At 36.2% G+C, this 18774-nt stretch overlaps 1 protein-coding gene across 3 annotated transcripts in view; it reads left to right on the top strand.

Moving 5' to 3' along the window:
* ROCK1 (Rho associated coiled-coil containing protein kinase 1) overlaps positions 1–18774 on the top strand; it is a 131623-nt gene that overhangs the window by 90209 nt on the left and 22640 nt on the right. For all 3 annotated transcript variants that reach the window (XM_087818990.1, XM_087818991.1, XM_016211505.2), the window contains 6 exons: positions 2358–2464; positions 3526–3676; positions 9456–9616; positions 11179–11363; positions 12909–12978; positions 14184–14278. In XM_087818990.1, the coding sequence (XP_087675116.1) occupies positions 2358–2464; positions 3526–3676; positions 9456–9616; positions 11179–11363; positions 12909–12978; positions 14184–14278 (769 nt within the window). The remainder of the gene's footprint in view (positions 1–2357; positions 2465–3525; positions 3677–9455; positions 9617–11178; positions 11364–12908; positions 12979–14183; positions 14279–18774) is intronic.

The following is an 18774-nucleotide window of genomic DNA, read 5'->3' as shown; positions in this document are numbered from 1 at the left end:
TCCAAGTATTTCAAAGTAGCTGCAGCAGTTTACATTCAGCAGCAGTTGTATGTGAGAGTTCCAGTTGCTCTACATCCTAATCAAGGATAATACTCATTCCAGCTGACTTTTGTCAGTCTTGATGGTGCATGATGATATTTTCTTATGGGTTAATTTGTATTTCCCTGGTGTCTAATGGAGCAACTTGCTATATTTTTTGGCAGTTTGTGATGTGCTCTTCAAGTCTTTTGCCCATTTATTATTGGATTTTTGACTTTTTCTTATTGGTTTGTATGACTTCTAGATATTAGTCTTTTATGAAATATGTGTATCATATTGTCTTTTCCCACTCTGTGGTTTGCCTTTTCACTCTTTAATGTTGTCTGCTGATTAACAGGATGTCTTACTTTTCTTATTTTTAATTTAGTCCAATTTATTTTTGTTTTCTTTTATGGTTAGTGCTGTAATTAGTGTGGCCTGTTAAATTCCTTGATTAAATCATGAAGATTATGGTCCCTGTTTATTTCTAGAAGTTTTAATCCATTTAAATTATGGTTCTTTCTCCTTTTCTTATATTTTTATATATTTTTTTGTATAAGAAGCTTCTTTGTTTTCATGTATTGCAAAGCCAACTTAGTTTCTTCCTAGCATATTTTAAAAATGGAATAAGTGAGGAAAATAAACTATATTTTACTTAACATGTCTTACATGGGATTATTAGGAATCTGTAATGGATTTAACTCACATTTTCATCACTTTATCTTATAGGGAGTTGGTTTATATAAACTTCTACATGAAAAATTCAGCTTATCTGAATATTCTGATTTTTTATGGATTTTCAAAACCTATTTAGCCCTAGCTGGTTTGACTCAGTGGTTAGAGTGTCAGCTCATGGACTGAAGGGTCTCCGGTTTGGTTCTGGTAAGGGCACGTACCTTGATTGCAGGCTTGATCCTGGCCCTGGTCAAGGTGCGTGTGGGAGGCAACCAGTCGATACTCTCTCTCTGTTTCTGTTTCTTTCTTTCTCTCTCTCTCTCTCTCTCTCTCTGAAAAGCAATGGAAAAAAATATCCTTGGGTGAGGATTAAAAAAATAAAAAGTTAAAAACTATTTATTATGAATACATAAAGAAGAAACATTTTTAATAGCACTTTAACATTTAAACATCTTGACACGTTTGCTTCATTTTTCTCCATATAAACACGCGTGCGCGTGTGCGCGCACACACACACACACACATTCATACATACATACACATACACTTCACACCTTTTATTTTTGCCCAGTCATTTGAAGGAAACTGGCAAGTGTTTCTTTCTCCTACATGAACATACTCCTACATAAACATAATGCCATTATCGTGTGTGTGTGTGTGTGTGTGCGCGTGTGAATAAAATTGTTTCATTGCTCTCTAGCAGATAAGCATTATCAGGTGCCAAAGATTTAATATTCATTTGTTCATTAAAAACTACTTCAACCCATGGACACAGACACTGGTCTGGGGAAGGCTTGAGGGTGGGATGTATGTGGGGTGGAGGGGATCAGTGGGGGTAAAAAGGAGGCATCTGTAATATTTTCAACAATAAAGAAACTTAAAAAATACTTCAGAAACACAAAAACATAGGAAGTATGTAGAGTGAAGACTTAGAAAGTACAGCAAGTTAAACACTGAACTTTAAAAGAACAAAAATTTTCTGGTTCTTTAGGTTGCTTTATCCATTTCCTTGCCAAATCCTAGGCTACTTTAAATCACAAAGTAAGAAAATAGATTCTGGCTTTTGAACTAGATCATATAATTGTATTTATTTTTGTTAAATTCTACATGTATATTAAATTTGTGTGTTAAATACTTATGCATTAAAAACCTTAAAGGTGTAAAACATGTTATGAGGAGATGAGTTGCTATCATTGTATGGCATGAGCCTTAGGTGAGTTAAAACTAAGCTTTGTTAGAATGCTTGAGTACCTTAAAACTTGGTTTTCTATAAAATGAAGTTTGGCTCCATTAAGTTTAAGAGTAAAATTAAACACTTTCAGAAGGTCTGGCACATAAAAACCACTTAAATACTTGCCTTAATTAACTAAAACGTCTCGCTCTTAACATGGTAGAAAGATCACTGAATAAAGACCTAAGATCTGATTTCTAGACTAAGCTTAGGCTTTATCTCTTTGACCATTAATGAAACAAAGAATATGTATTAGATGATCCCCAATTAGCATAACAGTTTTTATTATTATATGTTGTAGTTACTATATATACTACCAAAAAAACAGTTAATTTGATCAGGAAATTTAAAACTTTTTTATTTTAATGGTCATGCTGAACAAAAAGACCTGTTTTAATGACTGTGTGAGTTGAACTTTTTTCTCACTCGATAGCTCGAATTACATCTTTACAAGAGGAGGTGAAGCATCTCAAACATAATCTTGAAAGAGTAGAAGAAGAAAGAAAAGAGGCTCAAGACATGCTTAATCATTCAGAAAAGGTAAATGATCTAACATTACCAATTATGAAATAGAATTTACTGGTTATCAAATATTATACAGTGGTTTTATAAAATAGTATTTATTCCTAATGTTTATATGTTATGTTTCTAAAAGTTTTATGGTTAATCAGTTGGTTGTGAGAGCAGGGGTATGTGTCTTGGTTAGGGCTTTTATTGTGTTATTTTTGTTTTTATCCTTGAAGAGTATTAGTTGTTTGATATTATCTGATCACAAATTGCTTTGGTTTGGAAATACCATTTCATATAGAATTTTTTCTATTTTTTTGTACATGGGTATAATGAAGGTGTTGAACCTTATTACCGGCCTTTCAAAGAAGGAAAACATAGGACCAGTATATAGACCATGTACGCTTTTTTCCATTTTGTTGGTAGGAGTTAACAAAATAGTGATTTGCCTTTATATGTAGAATTTTCTTAATCAAAATGTCATTGGTTATCCTCTGTCCCTTCCTTGCTTAAAAAAAGGATTAAATAGATAATATGCAGATCTAGCTCTTACTGTTTTGATGTCTTGCCGTAATGTTGTAGGTTTACTAGATCCTCAGATAAATGATGAGAAAAATCCACCAGTTATCTTGTTTCTTGTACACGTTTTGTGACACTCAGAATAGTTTTTTCATGTCAAGCCTGGTGTAAATGTAGAAATAAGGTGAAAGAAGGAAGAGTAGAAGCACCACCCAAACAGAAATGAAATAACATTTTGACTTGTTCTTTCATCAAAGCAACATAAATTTTGCTAGAGATAGAGATAATAGAATTGTTTTTAAAAAACTGGTAGCAAAATTTTTTATGAATTGAAGAATTGTCCTATTTATTTCTGATTCTAGCAATTAACCCTTCTAACATAATCACCACCACAACCTTGCCCTGCCATCAGCCATGGCTATGATTCAAATGGGAAGTTGGGGGTAAAGAAAGGTGATATTTTGTCACATTTCAGGCCAGTTGATTCGTGTGTTATTTCTTGTCGATATTAATGATGTAAGATTTAATGTGTTTTTTGAACAGTGTATTATATGACTCTCATTCTCATTTTACAGGAAAAGAATAATTTAGAGATAGATTTAAACTATAAGCTTAAATCGTTACAACAACGGTTAGAACAAGAGGTAAATGAACATAAAGTAACCAAAGCTCGTTTAACTGACAAACATCAATCTATTGAAGAAGCAAAGTCTGTTGCAATGTATGGTAAGTATCAGTTTTAATGTTTTCTACATGATCCGTTTTTAAATAATGCCTACAGAAAATTTTTGATTCTGATCAAAATTTTACTTTATAGCAGTGCAAATTCTTAAAAATTATAAGTAATGATCTTTGAAGAAGATTATCATCCCCCCCTTTTTGAATATCTTCCATTTTTTAAAATCACAATTTCACCTACTAGTTTCTTCACTATACCATCCTGTACTAAACTTTACTTCCTATAAAAGTCAGTGGAATCTCTCTTTTTCCCCAGTTTTTCAGTTTATTTTCTTACCAGTCCATTCTGGAACTTAGCTTTCTTGCTTTGTACCCTCAATTTTTTTTCATTTCTTTGTAATTCCACTGTATTAGGCCTCTAAACACAACCCTACATCAGACCAACCAGCCACTTTCTTTACTTCATATAGTCCTCCAGATGGGTGTTAGCCCAATGCGTTATCTCCAACCTCACTTGAGCTGTCATTTTTTTAATATATCACTCATCAGTTCCTTCTCCCAGACTTTTATTTCTCTTCTTGAGCTGCTTATGCCATTTCTTTATTACTCCAACTGTTAGGTGAACTTTTCTCCAATTTCAAAAAGAAATCATGGAAGCATAGGTGTGACTTCCTCAAAATCTAGTTTTCCTACTTAATCAACCTATTCTACTTGTTTACACATCTTTAGTATCTTCCCTCTCATCTTAGAGGAGGGTGATGCTTTTTCTCTCCTGGCTGATACTGTTATAGCTGTACTCAAATCCAGTCTCTTCTTATCTCATTGTAACTTGTTACAGTAGGTCCCCCCTTATCCATGGTATTTCAGTTTCTGCTGTTTCAGTTACTTGGGTCATCTGTAATCCAAAAATATTAAGTGGAAAATTACAGAAGTAAACAGTTCATAAGTTCTGAATTGCATGCTGTTCTGAGTATCATGATAAGTCTCTCAATGTCCTGCTCTGCTCCTCCAGGGCGTGAATCATCCCTTTGTCCAGTGTATCTATGCTGTATATGCTCCCCACCTGTTAGTCACTTAACTAGCATTCTTGGTTATCAGATCCACTATTGCAGTATCACAGTGCTTGTGTTCAAGTAACCCTTATTTTACTTAATCATGACCCCTAAGTGCAAGAGTAGTGATGTTGGCAATTTGGATATGCCAAAGAGAAGCCATAAAGTGCTTGTTACATACTATGAGAAGGTCAATAGTAACCTAATACTACATCACAATTCTTATGTCATTCACCTCACTTCATTTAATCACATAGATATTTCACATCATCATAAGAAGAAGGGTGAGTACAGTACAATAAGATATTTTGAGAGAGACAGATCACATTTGCCTTTTTTTTACAGTGTATTGTTATAATTGTTCTACTGTATTATTAGATATTGTTAATCTCTTACTCTGCCTAATTCATAAATTAAACTTTTTTATAGGTTACACACACACACACACACACACACACACACACGTGTATGTATGTATATGAAAACATGTAGTAAATATAGGGTTTGGTACTGTCTGCAGTTTCATGAATCCACTGAGGTTCTTGGAATGTGTTCCACCCGTGTAGATAAGTAGGGGCTTCTATATCTCTTTTTTCTCCTCAACCTTTTCTCCTCCACTGAATCCTTTATTGTTGTTAACAGGTATAAGTCTCTCTCTCCCCATTAAAAAAAAAAAAAAGACAACCCTTGCAGCATTCTGTTATCTTTTTTAGTTGCCACTGTTTTATTCATTCCTTTATAGCCAAACTTCTATAAAGGAGAATCTTCTTTTTCTTCACCTTCTACTTCTTTTTTAAAAAAATATCTTTTTAATTTTTTTTATTTTTAGAGAATAAGGGAGAGAGAGATAGAAACATTGATGAGAGAGAAGCATTGATTGGCTGCCTCCTGCATGGTTCCCACTGGGGATCGAGCCCACAACCTGGGCATGTGCCCTGCTCGGGAATCGAACTGGTGACCTCTTGGTGCCAGGGATCGACGTGACCGAGCAACACTGGCTAGGCTCCTTCTTAATCTACTATAATCTGCAAGTGTCACTTGGCACCTTAAATTTAGTTCAAGGGGAAACTTATGATATTATCTGTCAAACCTGTTCTTATCTCCTATTCTTACTATCCTGGCTAATGGCTATATAGTTTTTATGAGCCCAGGCATGGAATCAGGTAAGTCTTTTTTGCCTGTTAGCCATTCTATGACTAATTGAAAAATGCATGTAAAAATGACTGTACCTAGAAAGCTTTCAATAAATGGGAGATATTGTTATGGTTATGGATGGTGGTGGTTTTTAATATCCAGGAGGCCAAGTCAGAAATCTGGGAATCATTCAGGATTTCTGTTTCCAAATGATACATGCAATGCTTGATCTGTTACAATAGACGTTTAATTTTTACTCTGCCAAGAATTGTTCTACCCATCAATCTATTGTTCTTTTTAAAATTCAAATCTTATTGTGCTAGTCTTTCTTAAAATCCCTTTGTGGCTTTTCATTGTTCATAAAGTCCATGTCAAATTCCTCATGAGATACAGAATCTTTGAGTTGGCACTTACCTATCTTTATAATCTTAGTGCTCTGCACTTTCTTATGTGTACCCCATTCAGCTATATTGAACTACTTTTATTTCTTTCACATATGTTAATTAGTGACTGCCTACGTGACTGCCTACTATAGGCCAAGCACACTGAAAATAAGCACACAGAGAATAAAATTTAGAAGCACTCTTCCTCTTAGGGATTATATTCTGATGGTAGAAATAGGCAAAAAAAGGGAAACAAATTAAAATAGATACTGATTGTAATCATGTGAAAATACACACAATGTGATGGGATTTCAAGGAAATGCCTCTCTGAGCTAGTGATACTTGAGGTAAGAAATGAAAGTCAAAATGAATCAGACATTTCAAGAGTGAGAGGAAGTATGTTCCAGACAGAACTGATTGTAAGTTCAATACTCTTATTCTAAGTAAGAAGCCGTTGTAGTGTTTTAAGCTGTGCTGAGATGTATAGTGTGTAATGTGTTTTTAAAAGACCACGCCTGCCCCACCTGGGTGGCTCAGTTGGTTGAAGCATCATTCCGTACACCGAAAAAGTTGTGGGTTTGCTCTGGCTGGTGTGGTTCAATTGGTTGTGTGGGTGCCTTCCCATGTACCAAAGGTTGCTGGTTTGATTCCCCAGTCAAGGGCATATGCCTGGGTTGTGGGCTGGATCCCCGGTAGGGGGTGTGCAGGAGGTAGCCAGTCAATGTCATGTTCTCAGTCGATGTTTCTCCCTCTCCCTCCCTCTCTCTCTCTCCCTCTCCCTCTCCCTCTCCTTCCTTCCCGCCCTCCCCTCTCCCCTCTCCCCTCTCCCCTCTCCCCCTCCCCCTCCCCCTCCCCCTCCCCCTCTCCCTCTCCCTCTCCCTCTCCCTCTCCCTCTCCCTCCCCCTCTCCCTCTCCTTCCTGCCCTCTCCCTCTCCCTCTCCCTCCTTCCTGCCCTCTCCCTCCTTCCCGCCCTCTCCCTCTCCCTCTCCCTCTCCCTCCTTCCCGCCCTCTCCCTCTCCCTCTCCCTCTCCCTCTCCCTCTCCCTCTCCCTCTCCCTCTCCCTCTCCCTCTCCCTCTCCCTCTCCCTCTCCCTCTCCCTCTCCCTCTCCCTCTCCCTCTCCCTCTCCCTCTCCCTCTCCCTCTCCCTCTCCCTCTCCCTCTCCCTCTCCCTCTCCCTCTCCCTCTCCCCCTCTCCCTCCCCCTCCCCCTCGCCCTCGCCCTCGCCCTCGCCCTCGCCCTCGCCCTCGCCCTCGCCCTCGCCCTCGCCCTCTTCCTCTAAAAATCAATAAAACTATTCTTTAAAAAAAAAAATTGCAGGTTCAATTCCTGGTCAGGGCACATACCTAGGTTGCAGGTTTGATCTCAGGTTGGGGCACATGTGGGACGCAACCAGTTGATGTTTCTCTCTCACATCCATGTTTCTCTCTCTCTCTCTCCCCCCCCCCCTTTCCTCTCTCTCTCAAATCAATAAACATATCTTCAGGTGAGGATTTAAAAAACAAAAAAAGATCACCTCTGCTGCTGTGTGTGAGGAATGCTTTTGAGAAAGGGAACAGTTTACAAAGGGAGATCAGCTAGAAGGCTGCAGGGTGTGGTAGTAAAGCTGAAAAGAATTGGAGATACAGAGGACAAGTCAGTTATGAATTGAATGGAAAGAGGAAAGGAAGGAATCAAGGAAGACTTGGGCTTTTAATTTTAATAACGATGAATGTGAATATATTTTGACATTGAGATGACTGGTAGGAGTAGTTTGGGATGGAAGGAAAATAATGGCATCTATTTTAGATATGTTAACTTTGAAAAGCATATTTGATATCTAGGTGGAGATGTTAAATAGTCATTTGGCATATAAGTCTGTAGCTCAGGGGAGAGTATCAATTCAGGGTCATATACATGGAGCCATATGAAGAATGTGATGAAATCGGAGAAGAATAAGGTCAGAAAAGAAGAATCATAATGGATCCCTTAGGCAATCTAATATTTGGAGGTCAAGTGTAAGAAAAGAAACCAACAAAGGAAAGAGCAGCCAGAGGGGTAACAGGAAAACCAAGAGAATATGTTACTAGAAGCTTGAAGAGTAAAGCATTGGAAAAAATGAGGAAGTGGTTCAGTATGTTAAGGTCAGGGAAGATGAAGACATGGATATTGTGTGTCCCCTGAATTTTGCAAGATGGTTGTCATTGGTTAACATACAAAGAGCAGTTTGAGTGAAATCGTGGAGATACAAGCCAAATTGAAGAGAGATTAATGTATAATAGGTGAGGTATTGGGGATGGTAAGTGTAGATAACTTTAAGAAGTTTGACTATGAACAGAAATGGGGTGGTAGCTAAAGAGGGATGTGAGATCAGTAGAGGATATTTAAGGAGGTAATTAGCTTATTATTTGATGGGAATGATTCATTTGGGAGGAAGAAATTGTTGAGGCAGGAAAGAGATGAAATAATTGTGGAAACAAATTCCAGAACAGAAGTAGATGGATTTATATTTGATTAAAGAGATGGGAATAAGAGGAGATAATTTTATTGGTGCAGCTAAGTTTGTAGGTTTGGGGGGAAAGATGAAGTTTCATTCAAATGGATTTTTTTTGTCACCTAGAGGGCAGTCTCTGAGAGTGGATAAGCAGACTTAATAAGTTTGAATACTGATGGTGCAATTTACTAAGTGCAAGACCATGGAAAAGTTAACCTCTCAGAACCTTAGTTACCATTATCTCAAAAAAGGAACTTCAGTGTAGACTAATATCTTCTGGTAAAAATTAAAATAGGTGTTATGCTACCATGGAATTTTGTTGATCTGAGTTGCATAAATTAGAAGTCCTATATAGCCTTAAGTCTCTTGAAACTTTTTTGAAACAATGCAAGATGTAGATTAATGACCATGACTTATTTTTCTGCTTTTATCTGAACTACTTCCATTTTTTTCCTTAGTTATGCCCCCCGCCCCCCCCGCTCCCCCAGCTATATTTCCACCTTCTGGTCTGAAAATGGCACTGATAATCTCTCATATCGTTGGGCAAAGGCTGGATTTAGAAGATTTTTATTATTTTATTATATTTTATAACTTTCTTTCTTTAGAGATGCCCCTAGATAAATAATTCAAGTAACATTAGGACTTCTGTAATGAATAATAGCTTTATTAGAGTCTCAGGATAAAAACAGGGATTTTTGGCACCAGCTTGTTTTGTACCGCTCATGAAAGTGAAAAGTAATGAAGTAATCTCTTTCTTTAAATGTATGTTTGTAACTTTTTTTTCACAGAGATGGAAAAAAAGCTGAAGGAAGAGAGAGAAGCTCGAGAGAAGGCTGAAAATAGGGTTGTTCAGATTGAGAAACAGTGTTCCATGCTAGATGTTGATCTGAAACAATCTCAGCAGAAGCTGGAGCATTTGACTGAAAGTAAAGAAAGAATGGAGGATGAAGTAAGGCAAATAGTGCTGATTTTGTTCAGCTTATGAAAAAAAAAATCTCACATTATGTCCCAATGGTCACTATCTTAATTTAAACAATATGGAGGAAATTTGAATGAAATAACATATGTATCTGTGTGCACTGCTATATGGTCACCACTATATCCCTAGCTCTTAGAATTTTTATCTTCAGATACTATAGGGTCTGTCATTTTGCAGTGTGATAGTACAACTGTGTGGAACTGTCACAGCTTCTCCCCTGAAGAAACTCACCATCTGCTTTTTAAAAAACAAACCAAAAAAACCACCTCTCTTTATTGTAAAGTCTTCTATAATTCCACAGAGGAACATTGCTCTTAGAGTTCCAAAAAAACATTAAACTGTAGTCTTGACTGGCTTAGATTGATAGAAAGCCCAGTGTACACATTTAGAAAGCAATAAATAAAAAGACAAAATGACATTATATCCTTGTGGCTACTATATGTATTTTAGAAATTATTTATAAGATGAAAGTAATTAGTCTACACAGGTAAGTTAGAGAAGGGGGAGAGACCAGAATAATCCGGAAAGACTTCACAAAAGAAGGATAGAACATTACCATTATTTTTAAAGGTTGAGGAGGACCTCAAAAGTTAATAGTTTGAGAATTAGAAGTCTGAGTTGGTAGAGGGTACATTATCAGTGGAGATAACAATAAAAGAGAGATTACTGAGTACTTAAAAGATGAGTAAGTGAGGAACAAAAGAACTTTCTCTGACCAGAGAAAAGACTAGTTTGGTGATGGGAGAAACTTGAGAACCAAAGTATTAATAGTCTTTTAAACTTAAAATGGGAACTATAGGGGAAAAGAGTTTTTAAAGAAAACCCATCTGGTAATAGCATATATAATGGCCTAAAAAGAAGAGAAATTAGAGATATCAATTAGAATCAGCATGCAGGAAAAATGTATGTTGAAAGTTTGAAAGATAACAGTCACTTAAAATAATTTTTGACTATCTGTTATCTGCCTATTTCTGTGCTAGAAGTTGGGATACTGAATAACATAGGTATGCTATTGACTTTTGTGGAATTTACAGTCCAGAGGGAAAGACATATTAAAATAGTAATTACAGGCATGACATATATTTAAAAGAGGATACAGCGAGTGCTGTAGGAGTGTTATGACTAATCACATCTGGTAGTTAAGGAAGGCCTCAAAAACTTTGGAGGATTAGAGCCTAGCATAAACACTTATGAATGAACAGGTAAATTTAAGTACCTCTTAGGAAGTTCCCCCCAAAAGTGGCTTTTATACTCATCTTCTACTCCAGAATTTCCATACAGGTTAGAGTAGAAAGAAACCAAAATTTTTTCCCTATAATCTCATCTGAAATTGGGGAATTAATTTGACTTAATAGTGAATTTTACAGTAATAAACATAAAATAATGGAGACTCTATAGAATACTGATATTCTTTATTTGTGTAAGGCATGTAAGACATTATAATGTACTTGAGATTTGATTCATATTCTTTCAAATAATGTCTAATAAATTTAAAGAGATTGTAAGATCCCAATCATTTTTCTCATTCATAGGTTAAGAATCTCACTCTGCAGTTGGAGCAGGAATCAAATAAGAGACTGTTGTTACAGAATGAATTGAAGACTCAAGCATTTGAGGCAGACAATTTAAAAGGTCTAGAAAAGCAGATGAAACAGGAAATAAATACTTTACTGGAAGCAAAGAGATTATTAGAATTTGAGTTAGCTCAGCTTACAAAGTAAGTGTCAAAAATAACATTCTTGATTTTTTTTTTGGTATTCAACATTGCTTTATGAGTTTGTTATTTTATGTGTATATAGATTACATACTTAGAATTTGTGGAAAGAAGACTTAAAAAAGCATTTAGAAACAAAATAATTTATTTGCAAAGAAAGTTTGGAATGACAGGCTTAATTAAATTAAAAAATACTGGCATTTAAAGGAAGGAAAAAGGAGATTATCAAGGCTACTTCTTTACAGGAGGTCTGTTTTTGGTTGAAAAAAACCACAGTTTTCTCATGATTTTTTATGTCCACAAAAGTCATCTTTTTTTCACGTTTGAATTACAAAAATCGGGGATGACTTTTTTTTTTACAGATTCAGTACCTTACAGGAACTGTCCAAGGTTTATTTTAGAGACTAGACTTAGACATGATGACCCTGTATTTGTTTGTTTTGTTTTCTTCCTTTGATTCATCTCAGAATGCAAAGTGCCGTTTTTCTCCTTCTATTCTGAGATCTGATGTACCTGCTTACTTGAAATGGAGACAAAGCAAGGTGTCAGTATTGCTTTCAGAACTTGTATAAGGACATGCTTCAAAAATTTAATATTTTAATATTCAAAAATTTAATAAAGCATGTTTGTTTATTTCCTCCAAATTTATGTTATAATAGCTTAATTTTTCCAGCTTCATTTATAGCACAGTGATTCTTGGATAAAATTGTGAGTTTTGATCTTGTTGTATTTATACTGGTGAAATTTTTTTCTTTTAGATCCACTACTCTCACCAAGTAATATGTTTTATAGTTTTTTTTCTCCCCATATTAACTCATCATTCAGTGAACATTTACTGTGTACCTTTTATCAACCATATGCCTTATTAGATGTTGAAAATATAAAGCTGTTAATATCTAATATGAAAACCTAGCAGCTGCAGATGGACTTGTTCATCTTTGAAAATTTGTGTCACTGTCCTTTTGAGTCTGTTCCTCTCTATTTGAGTTGTGTATATATATGTATTCTATATATGTAGTTAGTTGTCTGTTTATTTTCCTCATTTCTTTTTCCTTACCTGATTATTCATTTCTACCCACCTCACCCCTGCTTTGTTTTTAATTGGCCGTATATATAGTACTGACTTATTTTTATTATATATTAAATATTTTTAATGTCCTTTGTTTTTAATGGTTTACTCACTACATAAGAAATTGTAAATGTATCCCTAAGAATGCTTTTCCTTACAAAAATTTACCCCAAAAACTAATTTTTATTTTTGTAATTTGCATAAATCCACAATTAATGTTCTCCCAAAAGTGACCTTCATTACAAAAGGGTTCCTTCTGCTTTGCATAGTATCATTTTATGAGGAGCAAAATGGAACCAGACAGTATGGCCCAACCAAATATAATTAGTAAAGTAATACTGTATAATGAAATATGATTTTTTAAAACAAAGGTCATTTTAGTAAACCTTTTTTATTTTAGCCACTTTAGGAAACAAAGAATAATATAAAGTCTGCCATAAATAGGAGCATGTGTTTACTGTTTTCTCTTTTCTCTGAAGACAATATAGAGGAAATGAGGGACAGATGCGGGAACTGCAAGATCAACTTGAAGCTGAGCAATATTTCTCGGTGAGAATCATTTTTCAAAACCTGACTTAAAACAAGATATTTAGATTATTAATGTGAACTCTGATTCTTTCTTAAATGACTATGAAGTGGTTTTCTCCCTTTTTATATCTCCATTTCTCCATTTCATTTCTGAATCTGAGTTTGTAGTCTCTTAAGTTGTAAAGATATGACCATTTTTGCCCTGACCAGTTTGGCTCAATAGTTAGAGCATGGGCCCTTGGACTGAAGGGTCCTGGGTTCAATTCCCTGTCAAGGGCACATACCTCGGTTGCAGGCCTGATCCCCGGCCCTGGTCGGGGTGGATGCGAGAGGCAACCAGTCAATGTGTCTCTCCCACATAGATGTTTCTCTCTCTGTCTTTCCCCCTCCCTTCCATTCTCTCTCTCTCTCTCTCTTTTTTTTTTTTTAAATGTATCTTTATTGATTTCAGAGAGAGGAAGAGAGAGGCAGAGAGAGAAAGAGAGAGAGAAACATCAATGATGAGAGAGTTGTCATTGATCAGCTGTCTCCTGCATGCCCTGGACTGGGGATTGAGCCCGCAACCTAGGCTTGTGCCCAGACTGGGAATCGAACCACAATCTCCAGGATCCTAGGTTGAGGTTCAGTTCCTGAGCCACAGCCAGCCAGGCCCTTCCACGCTCTCTCTCAAAAAAAAAAAAAAAAAAAATCAATGGAAAAAATATCCTTGAGTGAGGATAACAAAAAAAAAAGAAAAAAAATCACAATTTTTGTCTAAATATTTCCAAAATTGCCATCAAACTCTAGAGCTACCCATGAAACTTTGTTAAAGGTTCTGTCTGTCTGGTGGCAAATTCGAGTGGCTTAGAGTGCCAGTATTATCACGTGGTTCGTGTATGCATATTACAGTAGCCTGCATGCATACATTGTTCGAGTTATTTTTCCTGTTTGGTTTTATATGTGTTTTATGCATCTGTTTTGCTTTTTCTCCAAAGAAGTCACTGTAACTCTTGCTTGTTGCAGGCCAAGTTATTTTTACTGCTACCGTTGATGAGCATTTACAGCTTTGAGGCTTTATTGAAGCCTCTGAACTTTTTGTTTGTTTCTTTTAGTTGCCAAGCTTGTATTCTACTTAAATACTTGGGAGTAGAATTGTTGGATCATCTGTTAGTTGTTTAACTTTATAAGAAACTACCAACTGTTTCTAACCCACTATAAACACTTATTTTTTATCACTTGTTTTGCAGACACTTTATAAAACCCAGGTAAAGGAACTTAAGGAAGAAATTGAAGAAAAAAACAGAGAAAATTTAAAGAAAATACAGGAACTACAAAATGAGAAGTATGTTTATTTTACTTTAGAACAAGACTCAGTATTATAACAAAACTTAAGTTCTTAAAATTTAAAGATAGTGTAGATGTGCTATTATTCTGATGGCAGTGGTATAGTAAATCATGTTGGGTTAATTCATGATTACTAGCACATCTACACTTTCAAAACAAGTCAAACTAGGTTTAGACTAAAGTTTACCTTTATGGTGAAGAAATAATTTAATATATTAACACTGTTTTCAAAGGTCTCTTAGTTTTCAAAGATCTGTTTGTATATAAATAGTTCATGCTGTATTCACAAGTCGTTTTATGTGAGGTAAAGGTATTTAAGGTCTTCCTCGTGAAATTAACCTGTTATGCAGGTTAATTTCCATTGCATGTGCACTTAGGGCCTTAGAAAGAGAAAATCTTATAAAGCCGTGTAAGTGTAACAACTTTTCATAGCTAGATAGTGTCAGAACAGACACTGGAACTAGTTTTCTGACATTGTTATATTCTCTTTTCATAAAACCACCTTTGAAAGAAATTTTAACTTTTATTATTGAAGAAAACAAATACATAAAATAATAAAACATGGAGTTTTATGAATTATATGACAAATACCATTGTAACTACCACCCATGGAAGAGGTGGAACTTTGCTCTCCACTGCAGAATTCCACTGTATCCTCTCTCTAATTATATCTTCTTCCCTCTCCAACACAAGAGTAACCAGTATTCTAACAGTTATTTGTTGAAAGAACTGGATTATTTGTCGTATATTTTCGTTATGATTTTGTTGACTTCATTTCCATAATTAATTGAATATCTTCATCCTCCCTCTGTATTTCCTGCAAATTGGTGGTTAAACCTGGCCCTGGCCTGTTTGGCTCAGTGGTTAGAGCATCAGCCGTGCACTGAAGGGTCCCAGGTTCGATTTCAACCAAGGGCACGTACCTCGGTTGCAGGCTTGATCCCCAGCCCGGTCAATCAGGGTGCATGCAAGAGGCGACTAATTGATGTGTCTCTTTCTCTTTCCCTTCCACTATCTCTGAAAAGCAATGGAAAAAATAGTCTTGGGTGAGGATTTAAAAATAAATAAATAAATCTAGAGCTGTGCTGTCCAATATGGTAGCCACTAACCACATGTAGCCATTTAAATTTAAAGTTTAATTCATTTAAATAAAATTAAAACTTTAGTTCATCAGATGTGCTAGCCACATTTCAGCTGTTTGGTGTCTCCTATTGGACAGCGCAAATGTAGAACATTCCATCATTGTAGAAAATGTAATTGGACATCCCTAATCTGAAGGCCTAATGGGATTCAAATCTGATTTTTAGAGGGGATAAGACTGCCTCATATATAACTTTGTAATGTCTGGTTGCCTATTTGTGGTGTTAGCAACTATTGACACTCAGTGCTTAGGTCCTTAATACATTAGGTTGAGACTAAGGGAGTTACAAAGTTATGTTTCCTGGTTAGTCTCTATGACGGTGATATACTACCTATTATAGAGTATGGCCTGTGGCTGTTGTTTGTATAATGTTTCCAATGTAATATGCAATCCCAGGTTATGTGCATGCACTGTGATGGGGTACCCCATCTACTACATACTGTACTATTTCAGAGGATTGACTTGCTTGCCCTTGTTTGATCTATTTCAGAGAAAGATAATGATCATCACTATTGTGCTAATCACTATACCTCATGCCAGTGATATAATTATTAATAAACTATGGTTTTCACTTTCCAGTGCTTCAGAATCTAGGCTGGAGACATAAAATTAATGTAGATGACTGTGACAAAGGGCTATTGGAACATATTGATGAACATGCCTCCTCTTACCATATAGGATTCAGAGAACATTTCCCAGGTGGCAACTAAGAAACAGAAGTATTTACTAGGGAATGGGATATGGGGAAGGAGGTAATATTGGCAAAAGCCATTCTGTGATTTGGACAATAGCAAATGGCTTAGTTTACAGGTAGGGAGACAGTTGGTGACAGGTAGTACTAGAGAAAACCTAAGTCAGATTACAAAGTGTCTTGTCTGTCTTGCTAAATTGTTTGGAATTATCAAACATTGAAGAGTGGGAAGTTTTGTTTTTGTTGTTCTCTGTTGTGTGTCTATATCACCTAGATTAGGGCCTTGCAAAGAATAAGTATTCAATGAATGAATGAAAAATGAATGAATGAATGAATGAATGAATGAATGAAAATTCTAAGCTAGGGATTGACAAGATGGTGTTTTAGAAAGCTCTACTCTTTAGAGTGGAGAATGGATTGGAGTGAGTCAAAGCTGGCTGGATACAGGGAGTACGCTTATACAGCCACTGGAATAATCTAGATGTAAAATTGTAGTGGAAGTTTACAGTAAAGGAAGAGGCAAGTGCATGGGGAAAAATAGGAAAGTAGAAACAGTAGGACTTGTAGATTTGGGGGAGTGGGAGTAAAGGTTAGAAATTTTCAGGTCTACTCTCAAGTTTCTGACCAGGGCAATTGTGTTGATGGTAACACTAGTCCCTGAGTTAAGGAATGCCAAATTGTGAAAATGGAGGAGACAATATTATTTCCATTTCAGACCTATTGAATCTGAGTGCCTATGGAATGTCCAAAGAGAAATGGATACCAGACATTTGGGTCTACTGCTTCTGAACTCAGAGAAAAGATAAGGGCTTGAAGCTGATTTGACAGTCTGTGCATATTGAAACCACTAAGATAGATGAAATTTGTTAAGGTGATTGTGTCAGAGTTTATAAACTCATGAGCCTGTGATACCATACATTTAGCTGGGTGGAAATTAGTTGGATCTAAGTATGGGTACATTCATTGTGTGAGTTATAATGATTATAACAAAATGAGTTTATGTCTCAGTTCTAACCACTTGTTGCTACATGGTAACACTGACCCAGTATTTCAAGATCTGTTTTTTCAAGAGAAGCCAAGAATCTTAATTTTTATATAAATCTTAGCACAAATTTATTTTGTATGTGTGTGTCTGGAGGGAGATACGGAGACACTTATGTGGACTCATTTGACCCCCCATGGCAATAAATTGTAAACACCTACCTAGTGTATGATTGGGAGACATAAAGGCTGAGGACAGACAGCTAGCTCCTATACTCTTAAGGATTGAGTAGAGGAAGGGAAAGTAAGAAGTCACCAGTAATACAAGGAGAAAACCATAGTTAGGGTATCACAAACATTAAGGGAGTAGAGTATTTCAAGAAAAGAGAAAGTGATTTAAAGTGCCAAATACTCAGAAAGGTCAAGGAAAAATACATTGTCCCTTACATTTAAGGTTGTTAGGTACCTTGGTGAGTTCCTAAATAATGATGAGAATATATATTAGATTCAAGTGGATTGAAACAAATGGGAAGAGTAGAAGTAGAGACCCTGTAGACAACAGCCACAGTGACCTTACTATTTAGCAAACCTGTCAGTTACACTCTTGCCTCAGAGCCTTTGGACATGCTCTACCCTCTGCCTAGAACAGTTTTCTTTGAATATATACATGGCTTGCCCCTTCACCTTCTTCAGGTCTGGGTCTAAATGTCATCAGAGAACCCTTCCCTGAACACCCTTTTTAAAATTGCAAATGTCCTCCACACCAACCCATTATATTGCAGCCCAGTTCAATACTTTCTTTCCTGTTTTATTTTCCTCTGTAGCACTTATTCCCACCTCCTATATTGTAGAATTTGCTTATTTTCTTTTTTTTTGTTGAATCTTTTTATTTATTTATTTTTTAATATATCTTTATTGATTTCAGAGAGAGGAAGGGAGAGAGAGAAACATCAGTGATGAGAGTCATCATTGATCAGCTGCCTCCTACAAGCCCCCGACGGGGGATCGAGCCCCGGCATGTGCCCTGACCGGGAATCGAACCGTGATCTACTGGATCCTAGGACAATGCTCAACCACTGAGCCACGCCCGGCTGGGCTGCTTACTTATTTTCTTGATTGTTTTTCTCTTTCTACCACAACTTAAGCTCAATGAAGGAAGGAATTTTCAAATGTTTTGTTCTTAATTCTAATCCATTGCTATATGCCTAGCACCTAGAATTGCACCTAGAACATTTATAGATGTCCAACAAATATTTGTTAAATTAAAAATTTAAGAAATTTGGTTGTTAAGGCAAGGAGATACAGCAGTAGCTAAAGGAGAGTATGAAGGAGAGCCATTTCTTTTTAAAGACAACAGAAATTTGAGCATATTTAAATAAGTCATGGGAAGGACATCAGAGTGGGAAAGGTTGCCCATCTATTCTTTGATTCAAACAAAATTTCTGAGAACTTTCTGTGGGCCAGAGCCTTTTATGGGCACTTGGAATATAGCAGTGACAAGAACAGAGCCCTTGCCTATAATCTTAAAACCTAGAAGAATCGGGAATTACTCGATTTATTTAAGGAGATAAGGATGAAAAAGGTGAGGGATTGGCCTTAAACGTCAGTAAAGACAGATCTTTCCCTGTGGAGAGTGGTGAAGCTTGGATGAAAATAGTTGCAGATAATTTTATCCTGAACC

Source organism: Miniopterus natalensis, chromosome 7 (genome assembly GCF_054644295.1).
Source record: "Miniopterus natalensis isolate mMinNat1 chromosome 7, mMinNat1.hap1, whole genome shotgun sequence".
Lineage (NCBI taxonomy): Eukaryota > Metazoa > Chordata > Mammalia > Chiroptera > Miniopteridae > Miniopterus > Miniopterus natalensis.
Note: the sequence above shows the minus strand (reverse complement) of the source record. Positions and strands in the feature narration are given on the sequence as shown.